Source organism: Tamandua tetradactyla, chromosome 7 (assembly GCF_023851605.1).
Source record: "Tamandua tetradactyla isolate mTamTet1 chromosome 7, mTamTet1.pri, whole genome shotgun sequence".
Taxonomy (NCBI): domain Eukaryota; kingdom Metazoa; phylum Chordata; class Mammalia; order Pilosa; family Myrmecophagidae; genus Tamandua; species Tamandua tetradactyla.
In genome coordinates, this window is record NC_135333.1 from 88,997,358 (window position 1) to 89,011,981 (window position 14,624).

Here is a 14,624-nt window from a genome sequence, read left to right on the forward strand (position 1 = left end):
AACCTCTTTTGTTGCTCAGATGTGGCCTCTATACAGCCAACACAGCAAGGCAACTCACCACCCTCCCCCTGTCTACGTGGGACATGATTCCCAGGGGTGTGGACCTTCCTGGCAACATGGGACAGAAATTTTGGAATGAACTGACTCAGCATCAAGGGATTGAGAAAACCCCTAGAATGAGCTGAGACTCGGCATCAGGGGATTGAGAAAACCTTCTCGACCAAAAGGGGGAAGAGTGAAATAAAGTGTCAATGGCTGAGAGATTCCAAATATCCTGGAGGTTATTCTTACGCATTAAATAGATATCACCTTGTTAGTCAATATGTAGTGGAGAGGCTGGAAGGAATGGCCTGAAAATGTAGAGCTGTGTTCCAGTAGCCATGTTTCTTGATGATGATTGTATAATGATATAGCTTTCACAGTGTGACTGTGTGATTGTGAAAACCTTGTGTCTGATGCTCCTTTTATCTACCTTATCAATAAACAAGTAAAACATATGGAATAAAGATGAATAATAGGGGGAACAAATGTTAAAATAAATTTAGAGTGAAATGCTGGTGATCGGTGAGGGGGAAAGGTGGGGGGTATGGTATGTATGAATTTTTTTGTTTTCTTTTTTTTCTTTTTCTGAATAGATGTAAATGTTCCAAGAAATGATCATGATGATGAATATGCAACTATGTGATGACATTGTAAATTACTGATTATATATGTAGAACGGAATGATCAAAAGTTACAAATGTTTGCGTTTGTTTGGTGTTTTTTGGTATTTTTTTAAAAAATTTAAAAGAGGAAAAAATATGATTTTATTCTACTTTTATGTTTTAGACAAATCTCTGGAACTATTAACTATCTAAAGTGAAGAAGACCTCTCCTCTTTAGACTCCTCTTTTTATATGAAATTATTTTGAATGGTTATTTATATTGAGACAGTTTTTATTTGTCACAGGTATTCAGGAAGATCCTACTGTGTGAGCTACGAGTTGGCTAAGCACTTCCTGGGGAGGGAGAGAGAAAACCTGGCCAGCGGGCTATTCCTTAGTAGCAGTCCTTATGTCTCCCTGTGCTGCCCAAGTCCTGATGTGTAAAGCAGAGAGGTTCACAAGACGGGAGTTCAGGTTGTGAAATTTTACCTGGTTCCTAGGCCCAGCCCCTCCTAGCTTCAAATAGGGAATTCTAGTGTCTTCTTTTGCAACTGGACGTCCTGGCCCAAACAAGATCTAAGCAATCATCCATTTGACAGGATAAGATTTTCAGTGAGATTTAAAATACAGCGTTGGATTTCTGAGCAGTTTCTGAAGAATATATGCGATGTACATCCTATAATTTTATTCTGTTATATATCTTGAGGGCTTCTACATCTTCAAGTGAAGGTTTTAACAGCAGGATGAACTTAACTCTAAAATGAACCCTTTAATATATATCGAAAACACAAGGCAGTGGCCGCGCTCCTCTCCTGGCCCCTGCCCCATTCCCGGCCACCCACTCAGCTCCATGCCCCTGGCGAGCAAACTGGTTCGTGGGGTTGAGTGGCCCAAGCTGAGAGCACAAATTGCTCAGGCAGTGGCAGCAGCAGCAGCCCTGGATCAAGTTGGGACATGTGACACCACACAACATTAAACAGTTAAAGAGATTAAACCAAGTCATCTTTCCAGTCAGCCTTAATGACAAATTCTACAAGGCTGTGCTAGAGGTTGGCAAGCCAGCAAAACTTGCCTGTTTCAATGATACTGCAGGAGGTGTGGTATGCCCTAGGGTTGGTCATCCACAGAATCAGAAGAGACTACATTATGGCACTAGATGTCTGGCACCTTACCAAAGGCTAGGAATAGGAACTAAAATGTTAAAGCCTGTCTTAAACATCTGTGAAAAAGATGGCACTTTTGACAGCATTTATCTACATGTCCAGATCAGCAGTGAGTCTGCAATTGACTTCTACAGGAACTTTGGTTTTGAGATTATTGAGACAAAGAAGAACTATTTATAAGAGGATAAGCCCACAGATAACTCATGTGCTGCACAAAAACCTCACAGTCTCTTCTGGCCAGAAGGAGATGTGCAGAATATAGACAAGAACAAATTACAAATGAACTTTCTTGCACTTGCTTGTCATCAAATGAGAGGACCATTGATTTTTCCCCTTCCTTCTTTTAAATTCCCACCCTCCCTTCCCTCCCTCCCTTCCCCCCACCCTTATTTTGTCTCTCTTTCTTCTATCTTTCCTTCCTTTTTCTTTAAAAATTTTAATACTTTCAAGGATGTTAAGCGTGAATCGTGTTTGGATTATTTTAGTTAACTGACTTTGGTGAGGTGGGCTGCATTGAAGGAGGGGAAAAAAGGCATAGTGATGTTTAGTTTCACAGGTAAGATATATGGTCCCCCCAGTTTTTTTAAATGTCCTGCTTTCACATTGAAGGGCAGAGCCTACAAAATATTGTATGTTTCAAAAGACAAAAAAAAAAAAAAAAGCAGTAGCAATATCTTGTTCTCTAATTCATAGACAAGTTAGTGTGTTTGGGGTACTTTGGGTTGTTAAAGACTTTGTGGGATATAAATCCGCAGACATTGCCTTCACTTTACCCTTAGTTTTTCTGAGTGCTTTCTCAGGAGTCAGACCATTGTTATTCTTGTAAGAAATACTTAAGCTTTTGTTGTTTTTTTAAGCAGTTTTCCCTCTGTTCCTTTCTGATGGTTGAGGTGGATTGAGCAGTTTGGTTATGTAGTATCTATATTTGGTCTCAGTTTTTGAGTTAAACTGCTTTTTGCTAATGAGTGGGCTGATTGTTAGCAGGTTTATTTTTTCAAGTAAATAAATAGGAAAAAATTATTTTTCTAGTGCCATTGACTTTCAGAGTGTGGCTGGTGAGCTTTATTTTAATACCCCAGCTAGAGATACGGCCTTTAACTGACCTAAAGAAGTTTATTGTGATTTACTTTTTCTTCTCCCATCCTTTTTCTTCAGTGAACCCAACAGTAGTTTTAGTCAGCATTGTTAAAAAATGGAGTTTGTGTCCATATAGTCAATACCCCTTATTAAACCTGAAGCAGGAGTTTTCTCTTGGACATATTAAAAAGTACTTTAAAAGAAAGTTTTGATGGACTTGTGGCACATAGAAACGCATTTAATTTCAGCTAGTGCAAGCTGCCAAACTTGTAGCCAGTGAGTGTTTGATTATATAGGAAAGAATATTTGGGTAGTGTTTTTTGAGAACATAGCTTTGCTATTGCTTATCTGTTGGAAAATATCCCAGATTTGATGAAACTCTGTGCCTAGACTGTTGAGTTTAAGGATATGGGGAAGAGTGGAATTGTTAAATGTATTGCTTCTATTCTTGGAAAAATAGAAGTCTAGAAGTGTTAATGCACATGTCATTGTGACCTCCTCTACTGAAAGAACTGACTTATGCTGGAATATTTTCTGGCACATAGACAAGTGGCTTTAATGGGTAGATCAAGTTTTGTAAGCTGGAAAATTTCTGAAATTTTCATCTTTTCTTCCCATAGTCCCATCTCCAATATTTAAAAAAGATTGTAATGGGGCAGTGTTCATTAGATTTTAAAACAGTACACAGGGCTTGAGTTTTCCCTTGTTTGACTTTAAAAGGAAAGTTGATTCATAACGTTTTTCCTTTTATGTAAAATTCTGGTGTGAAAGTCTCATCTTTCCAAATATGCTGTTGACAAATTATGAACATTTTATAATCCTAAATTCTTATTTGAGAATATGAAAGTATAATAGACAGTCTTATTGGCTGCCAATACAGAAAAGGAAGGTAGTTGATGAATGAATATGAAGGGTTCTGATTGTAAGATAGTAAAAATCTACAAAGATCATGCTGGTTTTTGAGCCTCAGTTTCTTTAATCCAAATCTAAGCTTGGAAGAAAGGTTTCATATTAAACCCTTCAGCCTTCATTGGTAAGCTTTAGCTTGTTCTTGCCAAGAGAAGAGTACTTGAGTTACAGAAGGCATTAGTTTGAAGAATTCACTCTTTTTTTTCCAGATATCAAAATAGATTTTGATATGTAAATGAGTGTTCTGAGATGACAATGCCTCTATTTCTATAACCATTTTGCCTTCACTGTCTTATCAGTCCTATGAAAGTATCCCTAAATGTGGTTATTGAAAACAGAATAGCTGCCTTATGACAATTAAGTACATGTTATTTAAGGAGGAAAAAAAATTAGATTTTTGTCATTATAGTTTCTTTTTTCCATACTAGTCAATAACTTAAATTGTCAGTATTTGTGAAGGGTTAATTATCCTGCAAACTTGTATTACATAATTTCATACGCTTAAGCAGGAGGTGGAAGCTGTACACTAATTCATTTGCCCGTGAATCAGTTAAGATTTCCTGAATGAGTGTCCCAAGTTAAGTTGGTAACTTTGATAAATGACAAAAATTATTTTGTTGGAAGTAATACAATAAATATTTTTATTAACTGGAAGATCACAGAATGGTGTCCATTATATTTTTCAGGACAGGTAGTTTTTACTGTGGGATGAACAGGTAAAAATTATACTTTATGGTAACTGAGGTCCTAAAGAGGAGAATCTCCTGATAAATCTATGCAATATATAATCTGTCCAAATTAGTTTTCACTTGGGTAAGGAAATACTTAAATATAAACCCTCAAGCAGTTTATTTGCCAATTGTAAGTCCTCCAAAAATCGAGGTATAGGAAAATCATCATATGGGGTGGTGGAAAAGAAAAGCTCCCTCAATTGGCGGAAATAACTTTACAAGTTAAAAATCAAACTTGTCAATTTTAACATTGCTGTTACATCTGAAATAAACCTTTGTGATGTCTGGTAAATTGTAAAGAAAACCCTGCATTGTAGGGATTCTATATTCCGGGGTCAGCAGCTTATAAGTAGTCATTGATTACTGTTACCCATACTATTTTATTTACTTTCACATTTCTTTTAACTTCAAAACTCATTAAAATAGGCCAAGTTGTAACCAAGCCTTCTTAATTCAGACCTTTTGGAACTTGGCTGTGAATACTGCCCAATTTAGAAAAATATTTTGATTTTCAAGGTTTTTAAAGTTAGGGAGGACAGAGCCTGCCCATGCCAAAAAAAAGTAAAGTTAGGGAAGAGGATTTTTTTTTTTAATAACTAATTGTATGTCAGGTGCTTGTTTTTAGGAAATGTCTCACAAATGCTGCAGAGTAAAACTTAGTACAAGTATTAACTACAAATATCTAAATTGCCTATAAAATATTTAATTCTGTCTGAATTTGATATTTTGTTTTTTAATATGGAAAGTAAAATGAGTATTACCTACCCCAGACTTAAGATTAAATGAAACTATATGTAAAACAAATTCTAAAACACAGAGGATGGTACCTAGTAAGAACCCTAAATGTTAGCCTTTAATATCTACAGTTAAACTCCAAAGTGGGGGGAGTCAATAAGCTATCCTAATGCTTACATATTTTGAATGTAGCTGTTATAAATGCCTAACAGGTTAAGTTTTTCATGAATATTAAACATTAATTTAAAATTTTGTCTTTAACAAGAAGAAAAAACACAGTTATCACAGTAGTGCCCTCTGTTGCATTATTGTAGTTATCCCATATCCCATTTTGATTATTTATTCTTATCTCTGTTACCTAGGTCGAACTGGAAGGTACACCCTTATAGAAAAATGGAGAGATACTGAAAGACACTTAGCACCTCATGAAAATCCTATAATATCCTTAAACAAATGGGGGCAGTATGCCAGTGATGTACAGCTAATTTTACGTCGAACAGGACCATCTCTAAGTGAGCGGCCCACTTCAGATAGTGTGGCCCGAATTCCTGAAAGAACTTTATACAGGCAGAGTTTGCCCCCCTTAGCTAAATTGAGACCTCAGAATGACAAATCAATTAAAAGGAGAGAGCCTAAAAGGAAATCATTAACATTTACAGGAGGTGCCAAAGGATTAATGGACATTTTTGGAAAAGGTAAAGAAACTGAATTTAAGCAAAAGGTGCTGAATAACTGCAAAACAACAGCAGATGAGTTGAAGAAGCTGATCCGTTTGCAGACAGAGAAGCTTCAATCCATTGAGAAACAGCTGGAATCAAATGAAGTAGAAATACAATTTTGGGAGCAAAAATATAATTCCAACCTTGAAGAGGAAATTGTGCGCCTGGAGCAAAAGATCAAAAGAAATGATGTAGAAATTGAAGAGGAAGAATTTTGGGAAAATGAATTACAGATTGAACAGGAAAATGAAAAACAGCTGAAGGATCAACTTCAAGAAATAAGACAGAAAATAACAGAATGTGAGAGCAAATTAAAGGACTATTTGGCTCAAATCCATACTATGGAAAGCGGTCTTGAAGCAGAAAAATTGCAACGAGAGGTTCAGGAGGCACAAGTCAATGAAGAAGAAGTTAAAGGAAAGATTGGTAAGGTCAAAGGGGAAATTGACATTCAAGGCCAGCAGAGTCTGAGGTTGGAAAATGGTATTAAAGCTGTGGAAAGATCTCTTGGACAAGCCACAAAACGATTACAGGTAAGAACATTTTTATAAATAAAGCATTTTATATATTTAACAAAATTAATATATTCTTCAAATCTTCAGGATTATCCATTTTTCCTTACACTAAATGTAGATATCTAGCTTTTTACAAGTTTCATGGAGTTCTGGTGACTTGTAAAACAGCTTAGATGTGAGACCAGAACAAAAATGAGCTCTAAAACTACAGTATCCCATGCTCCATGGAAGCTGCTGCTTTTGGTGTGGCCACGGTAACATTAGGAAATTATAGGAAAGCAGACTCTAGAGCTGAAATGGACACTAATGATGGTAGTGAATCTGAACTTCTCCTTGTAGAGATGGGGAAATGGAAGCCAGAAGAGAGTACCAAGGACAGTTATGGCTAGTTGACTCCTGTATGTCACTTTTCAATTGTTGCTAGCCCCATCTTTCCTGAAATTTGAATAGTCTCGCTCCTTCCTCCTCTCTTCACAGTACCTTCCTCTGTTTTCCTAAGGAGAGCGATATAAATATTCTGTTTTCTGAAGTAGAGTGATATAAATATTCATCAGATTTTTTTGTCTCTCCATTTCCCCATTTCATATACAAGAACATTTATATTTTGTCCAAAGACCCTGATCTCTCAATTTACATTTCTTGTATACATTCTTGAAAAGATAATGTGGTAGGTACTGTGGAAGTAGCAAAGGTGTAATAATCTCTAGCAGATAAGCTATACGGTTGATTATAATATGGTCTAGATTTGTGCTACCCACTAGCCACATGTAGCTATTTAAATTAAGTATTCAGTAAAGCTCTTTAGAAAATATTAAAATAAAACTTCTGTTTACAGTTACACTTAATTACATTTCAAGTGCTCAACATCCACATATATCTAGTGGTTATAATGTTATACAGTACAGACATGGAACATTTTAATCATCAGAGAAAGTTCTGTGGGAGAGTGCTGGTTTAGAAGCTTGCTCTTGAAAGTAATCCATGCCAGGTAGCTTCAGGGCACACTTATTAGAAATATAGAATCTACTTTGTTACAAGAGTCCCACTTATTAGAAACATAGAATCTACATTGTTACAAGATTCCCCCATAGTTCCTGCCCACAATGAAATTTGAGAATAACTGCTTTAGACTATGAACAGTTCCAGAAGCAGAGAAGGCTGAGATTTCAGGAAAAAATGATGTGGTCTCCTTTCTCTGTCATTAATTGTATGAGAGGTAAAACTACCATCAAGAATATTGAAAACCAGGAATTTCTCATGCAGTATAAAGATCATCAGCTCTGATGTGTCAGTATTTTACTATTTGGATTCATTAGACACTTAAGTGTGAAATTGAAAGTTGTTTCTTTTGGTATTTCTTACCAGAATCAATAATTTATCATAATCATTACTAGTAAATCCCTCTACCCATTGAAAAATATCTAATAATCAAAGTAAGTGGAAAACACAGCTACTCATTTCTGTCACCTTTGCTACCCCTAGCAAATCCCTCAAACACACTAAGCCTGGACGCAGCCTTGCCACTTTTTTTTTTTTTTATAGTGCAATAGAGGAGAGAAAGAAGAAAATCCATTTAAATAATAAGGTGCTACTCCTTGATTTTGGAATTTCCTGTTTTGTACAAGCTTGCGCTCCTCCTTTAGGGCTCGTTGTCTCAGTTCTTCTTATGAAAGACTCAAGAACCCCATAGTGAGAACCTGGTGGGAATCTTGCTTTTCTCATTATATAGTGTAAATCTCAGTAATGGATCCCTTAAACTTAGTTTATACAAAAAAGAACTCTGAATCTCATGAGCCAAATGACTTAATTTTCCAGTCAGTTTTACATGGTTAATATAGAAATTTAATTGTGAGCAACTTAAGATTGCATTAGCACTGGGGATGGTTGAAAAACAGTATTATATTGATGACTGTGTGTGCGGGTGTGTGTGTGAAATATAACATATATACAAAACAATAAATTAACAAGTACGTTTTAACAAGTAGTTACAGAACAGATTTTAAAGTTTGGGATAGGTTATAGTTCCATGATTTTTCATTTTTTCTTCTATCTGCTCCAATCCACTGGAGACCAAAAGAAATATTAATTAATGATGCAGCAGTCATACTCATTTGTTAAATCCTATCTTCTCTGTTACACTCTTTTTTCTTTTTTTGTGAAAAATAGCATATATACAATACAAATTTCAAAGCACAGCACAACAATTAGTTATAGAACAGATTTCAGAGCTTGGTATGGGTTACAATTCCACAATTTTCGGTCTTTAGTTCTAGCTGCTCTAAGATACTGGAGCCTAAAAGAAATATCAATATAATGATTCATTTGTTAAACCTGACCTTCTCTGGGTAACTCCACCATCAGCTTTGATCTTTGTCCCACTCTTTAGGGGTACGTGGGTTGTGGCCATTCTAACTTTTTCATGTTGGAAGGGGCTGTTGATAATATGGGATGGGGGATGGAACTAGTTGATGTTCTGGAAAGGCTGGTCCCTCTGCATTTCAGGATTTATCGGGTCCAGGGACCCATCTGGGGATTGTAGGTTTCTGGAAAGTTACTGTAGAATCTTATATAAATGTTCTAGGTATTCTTTAGACTTGGCAGAAATGGTTTAGGTTGGGATTTAGCAAGTTATGATAAGTAGTAATTTCTAACTGAAGCTTGCTTAAGAGTGACCTCCAGAGCAGCCCCTCGAGTCTATCAGAACTCCCCCAGACACTGATGCCTTGTTTGTTATACTTCTTTTCCCCCTTTTGGTCAGGATGGCATTGTTGATCCCACAGTGCCAGGGCCAGGCTCATCCCTGGAAGTCATCTCCCACACCACCAAGGAGACTTTGATCCCTGGATGTGTTGGCAATTTTTTGACATACATTTATATCAGGTACGCAGTGATGCTCCTCACAAAGGAAAGGAACACATTTAAGAGCACAAAGTGAAGAACATTTTTGTCTCTCATTTGTTTGCCTGTGACACAAGAGTGAAAATGATGTCTTTAGACCAGATTTGTTGAAACTGCTCTCATTTTAACACACTCAGCTCCTGTCACCAAGATGTCTTCAATTAGCCAATAATGTACCCTCAAATTTAAAAAACAAACAAACTACATTTCCCTGTAGGACAAAGAACAGGAACTGGAGCAGCTGACTAAAGAGCTTCGGCAAGTCAATCTCCAGCAATTTATCCAGCAGACAGGGACAAAAGTTACTGTTTTGCCAGCTGAGCCAACTGAAGTAGAGGCCTTACATGCAGACATAGAAAGGGGTAAGATATGGACAAGTCTTTTTTTTTCCTTCATTCTCATTGATTAACTTTGAATAAACTGCATGCATTCAGTTAAATTGTTACCCTACCATTCTGAGCTAATTCTTCTGTGTTAAGAAGAAATCTTATGTACTTACTGTTTTTGCAGAAAATCAATAATATTTAGGTTATTTAGGTGAGCATGTAATCAGTAAATCCTTTATCATTAGTTTAAAACTTAATTATTAAATCTAATAAATTATATTTACTGAATCTGTTAATATGAATTTTAACCTTTGTCTATTCCTAATACCCCTTTTTCCTCTCCTAAAAGTCTTTATGTATGTTTATACTTAAGACATTGTCAAATCTGTCTGATTAGGGTTTGAACAACCAAGACAGAAGCAAAATGCTCACCTTTTTAAAAAGATTCATTAACTGTTCAAATCACTGAAAATTGCTTTATCAAATAGCCATCTATCTGAGAGGTATAAGCAGTTAGCTGTCTCCTCACAGCAGTACCCACAGGGGATTGCAATTGCTACAGTATGCAGTTGTCCATTTCAGTTTCTTTGGTTCTTTAGGGTAGGAAATGTCGTTTTTCACCCTCTAAGTATTCAAAGTTGATGATTACACTGAATGACTTTCCTTGTTTCCTGTTTAGAAACACCATTCCAGTCTGGGTCTCTGAAACGACCTGGCTCATCTCGGCAGCTCCCTAGTAATCTTCGTATTCTACAGAATCCTATCTCATCTGGTTTTAATCCTGAAGGCATATATGTATAACATCATCTGTCTTTTGCAGAGATACCTAATAAAGGTACCCAGGACAGTAAAATTTCTTCTTTGATTTGTGCCAATGATGAACAGAGGAGATATTTCATAAGCCACCATATCTTTCTTCTGTCCTAAATTGCATACCACTTGGAGCCATACCCTGTGCACTGATGCTAAAGAACAAAGAAACTGTGTTTTCACACATCAATAGTGTTGATGTTTCTGTCCAGTAGCTTGTAATGCAAAGCCTTTATTTTTATTTGTAGCATTTTCAGAGCATTAGGAAAAGTATTATTCTGTGTATATACATAAATGAAACCGTGACTTAAGAGTGGAGAGAAATATGTCACTGACTTAGCTTAATTTATTCCATATAATCAATGGATGTGTGAATGTTGATGTTTTAAGATTTTTTTTAATACTTAACCTGTGACTTAATTACATTAAATATTGTGTGATTATGACTTCATGTGCATGTTGCCAGGCTCCACCCCTATGTTGGTGATTTACAACTACACAGGTGTCATAGGGTGCTCCACCATTGGAAGTAACTCCAAAAGAACCCACTTGGATTTGTTTTGTGAACCTGTCTAGACATTGTTTAATTAGACAAAATAATTCAGGGTGGTGGGCTTTTGTTTTTAATTTAATCCTTCCTTCACAATATCTCCAAAATATGAATGCCCATAAATCAGAATAGAACATTTTCATGAAGTAAAATGTATATTTCAAAGATTTGCAGTATTTCAGACACTGATAGACAAAATGTGATTTTTTTAATATCAATCCAAACAGGTATGGGGTTTTCCTGTTGGATTGTGAGTTTTATTTCTGCCCTGTCTTGTCATTTTACTCTCATGGCTCCTCAGAGTTGACTTAAAATATAAATCAGAGGTATCTGAGGATCAAGTTGTTCTACTTCAGGAATGTTACATGTTATGATATATTTTTTAAATAATCCACTTCATATGCTTACTGGCATAAGCAGCCATGGGTAAGTTACTGCTTGCACATAATGTACTCTTAACAATTTCTCCAATCATTTAAGTAGAAAAGAAGGTAGGTTCAGGTAAGATACTTTTTGCCAAGGAAATAAAGTTAAAGCAGTACCTGTTTTAATTTTTGAGTCTGACTTTTACAGGACATTACTCTATTTGTACATATATTTTTTACTCATAAAACCAAACAACTTTCCCATGAGTAGTAATTTAACTAAGATTAACAAATAATATCTAAACTGATAGGAACAAACCCTCTGTTCAAAATTTGGTACAATATAATTAAGACTTTAATCTGAAATTCAAAGTCGTTTTTAATTTTGAGAAAAATACATTCTCTGTATTATTTACATGCAACAAAGTAAAAGTTGATTGATATACTGCCATGGTAACAAAATAAGTGATATCTTGTGCATGAAGGCAACTGTGGATGTTTTTAACACTTTTGACTTATTTTTGGTTTTATGAATGCTGAGAATGCTGCTATATTTAGGTTTCCTATGAAAAGATTTTAAGAATGGCTCTTAAAATATATAGAAGCTTCTAAGAGAACTGAAAGTAAAAAGGCAAAGTTGCCTTTTGTAGTCCAGCTAAATGGCAGACCTCAACTAAAGATACTTTCTTTGGGTTCTTGGAGTCATCAAATTGACCTTGCCATTACACTATTTTGTAACTAACTTGAAAAATAAATGATTCTTAACTAATTGTGCTCAACTGATAATAGTTATTTCATATCTACATATATTTTTAATTAGGATAATTTAATCAAATAATTTGTAGCTTTTGTGACAATGATTTATGTGTATCCAAAATATGCCTTACTTGTAAAAGTCCCATCCTATACAATGTTGTTGTTCAGAGAAATTGAGACCTTATTCACAAACATTTGCAAATTGGTCATTCTATTTAAATAGAAATGTTAAACTGAAGACATATTAAACTTTGCAAATATAAATTGCAAAGGTGCCTTGGTATGCTGTGAAAAATACAAAGTAAGAGATTTTCTTAATATCCAACTTAATTGTAAATTATTATCAATACTAATCTAATAACTTTAAAGAAATATCAGCATCCTTGCAACATGTAGTCATCTTAGTTTCCCCTGCACAGTTTCACAGATAACCTCTCTGAAAAATTCCTCAGAATTTTAAAGCTGCCAAATATAATTTTCATGGCCCTAATTACAGGTAAAAATAATATTTCCTAGATGGATAGAGTATATTAATGAATGCATTGAACAGCTGTACTTTTTATTATTTACACTATTCCTGGAAGCATGTCTCTGAGAAATATTTTCATGTCTTTTTTTCATAAAGAGGAAAACAAATTTTAAAATATTTTATTCTACTCCTGATCACTTTTATCTATTGTGAATACAAATGAGTTAAGTTCCACATCTTTGGATACATTTCAGAGGAGGGAGTGAACCACATATACAAAAATGTCAAATATAAAATCTTACCTCTGAGGGAATATTCAGACTCTAAATACTAAATGAAATTACAAGGTTTATATATTACTGCAAGTTATTTCCTTGTGACTTTCTCTAAGTATTAGAATTTTTTTTTCCTTACTAAGAAATAATTTTAAATAGTTTCAGTATATCTGATCTTTTGAATATCCATTATCCTCCAAGAATGATCCACAGCAATTTGCCTCAGTGTTTTGGCTGTCCTAACAAGATATTTTCCTTTGTTAGCATTGTTTGTCATTTTGGTGAACAGGGAATTTTAAGGGAGACTTGGTATTAATAGGAGTTACCCATTTTAATCCCTTAATCATTAAAAAGTCATCAATTCCAGTACTTCAAATTAGTTCTAATTTATAACTAAAACAAGATTGATAGAGTAAATAAAATAGTAGGATTTATGATGTTAAATGTGAACTATGTGAACTGTAAGTGTTTAATACAAACAAGTACTTCCACAGCATAAATAAAAAATTTGGACCTGCATTAAAAGATTTTCCTTTGTGAATAGAAGCAAAATGGTCTTTAGAGAATAGAAATTTCATAAAAGCCATTTCTGTGGACATTTTTCCAAGTTAGAACTGTAATAATAGATTGAGGAAACATATGGAAAAGGTGAAAACTTTGATTTCAAGCATGCAAAGGGTATGGCCAGATAGGCTATTCTGTTGTGCATTGCCTTTGCAAAATTGGGCCTTAATTTCTATGTAAATAACAAAGCTGTGTTCACATCCCTCTTCGTCCATATTGTATTAAAATTTAGTTAAGTATTATTTTTATATTATATCTGTTTTTTTTAAGTTGCATGTTTATACTATTTGCTACAGTATTTTGAAGTTTGGGGTAAAGGCCATGAGCTATATGGAAAAGACAAAACAATCGCTATTTATTCAGTATTGCTGCTTTACATTTCCAGAATAAGCTGTTGTTGCCAGAACAGTGACTGCTTAAAAGCTGCAGGAGCTCTATTCCAATGCATTTTATATATTTTTAGAAGCCAAATAAATGCAGATAACTATTTAGTATACTACTTATATTAAACCAGCAGAAATATAAAGGCAATAAAGTATATACATATATATATCTATATATATATGGGGAGGGGAAAATTAAAATATAGGTTTACAGCCAGAAATGATGTTAGCCCTAAATGTATTTCTCAGTCTGTCTCTATCAACCTTAGAAGGATTTGAGTTGCTGCAGCTTTAAACAGAAAATTGCAATGTTCACTAATTGTGGACACATAAATATGCTTTTAGTACTGCTTTGCTTATGTACAAAGAAATCCGTATTCTGTATTATATGTAATTATTTTTTTTGACTTACATTTCAAAATGTATATTTTCTGATTATCATGAGCTGTAAAACAAAAGATCAATATCTGATATTCTCCCAAATAATAAATTTTCAGGATTCATTGGGGCATTACAATTGTTGGTTTGTTTGTTTTTTTTAATCTATTCACTATTAAATCTGTTTATTTTAAAAGATGCCAAAGAAAATAGGTCCACATTTCAATGATAGAAAATTGCATTTTTAAGTGTTATGTCATTATAACTAAAGAATTATCTGTTGCTCAAAAGGTATCTGCTTCAAAGTGAAACTGAATTAAACTAATATGCCTCTTTTTTTATTTCAAAAGTAAAAGA

The 14,624-nt window shown here is 34.6% G+C and overlaps 1 protein-coding gene across 7 annotated transcripts in view; it reads left to right on the top strand.

The window, feature by feature from the left end:
* The window catches only part of RASSF8 (Ras association domain family member 8), a 196,457-nt gene extending 182,040 nt beyond the window's left edge, over positions 1-14,417 (top strand). For all 7 annotated transcript variants that reach the window (XM_077170342.1, XM_077170346.1, XM_077170343.1 and 4 more), the window contains 3 exons: positions 5,622-6,511; positions 9,609-9,753; positions 10,397-14,417. In XM_077170342.1, the coding sequence (XP_077026457.1) occupies positions 5,622-6,511; positions 9,609-9,753; positions 10,397-10,518 (1,157 nt within the window). In that variant the 3' untranslated portion in view covers positions 10,519-14,417. The remainder of the gene's footprint in view (positions 1-5,621; positions 6,512-9,608; positions 9,754-10,396) is intronic.
* The last annotated feature ends 207 nt before the right edge of the window (positions 14,418-14,624 follow it).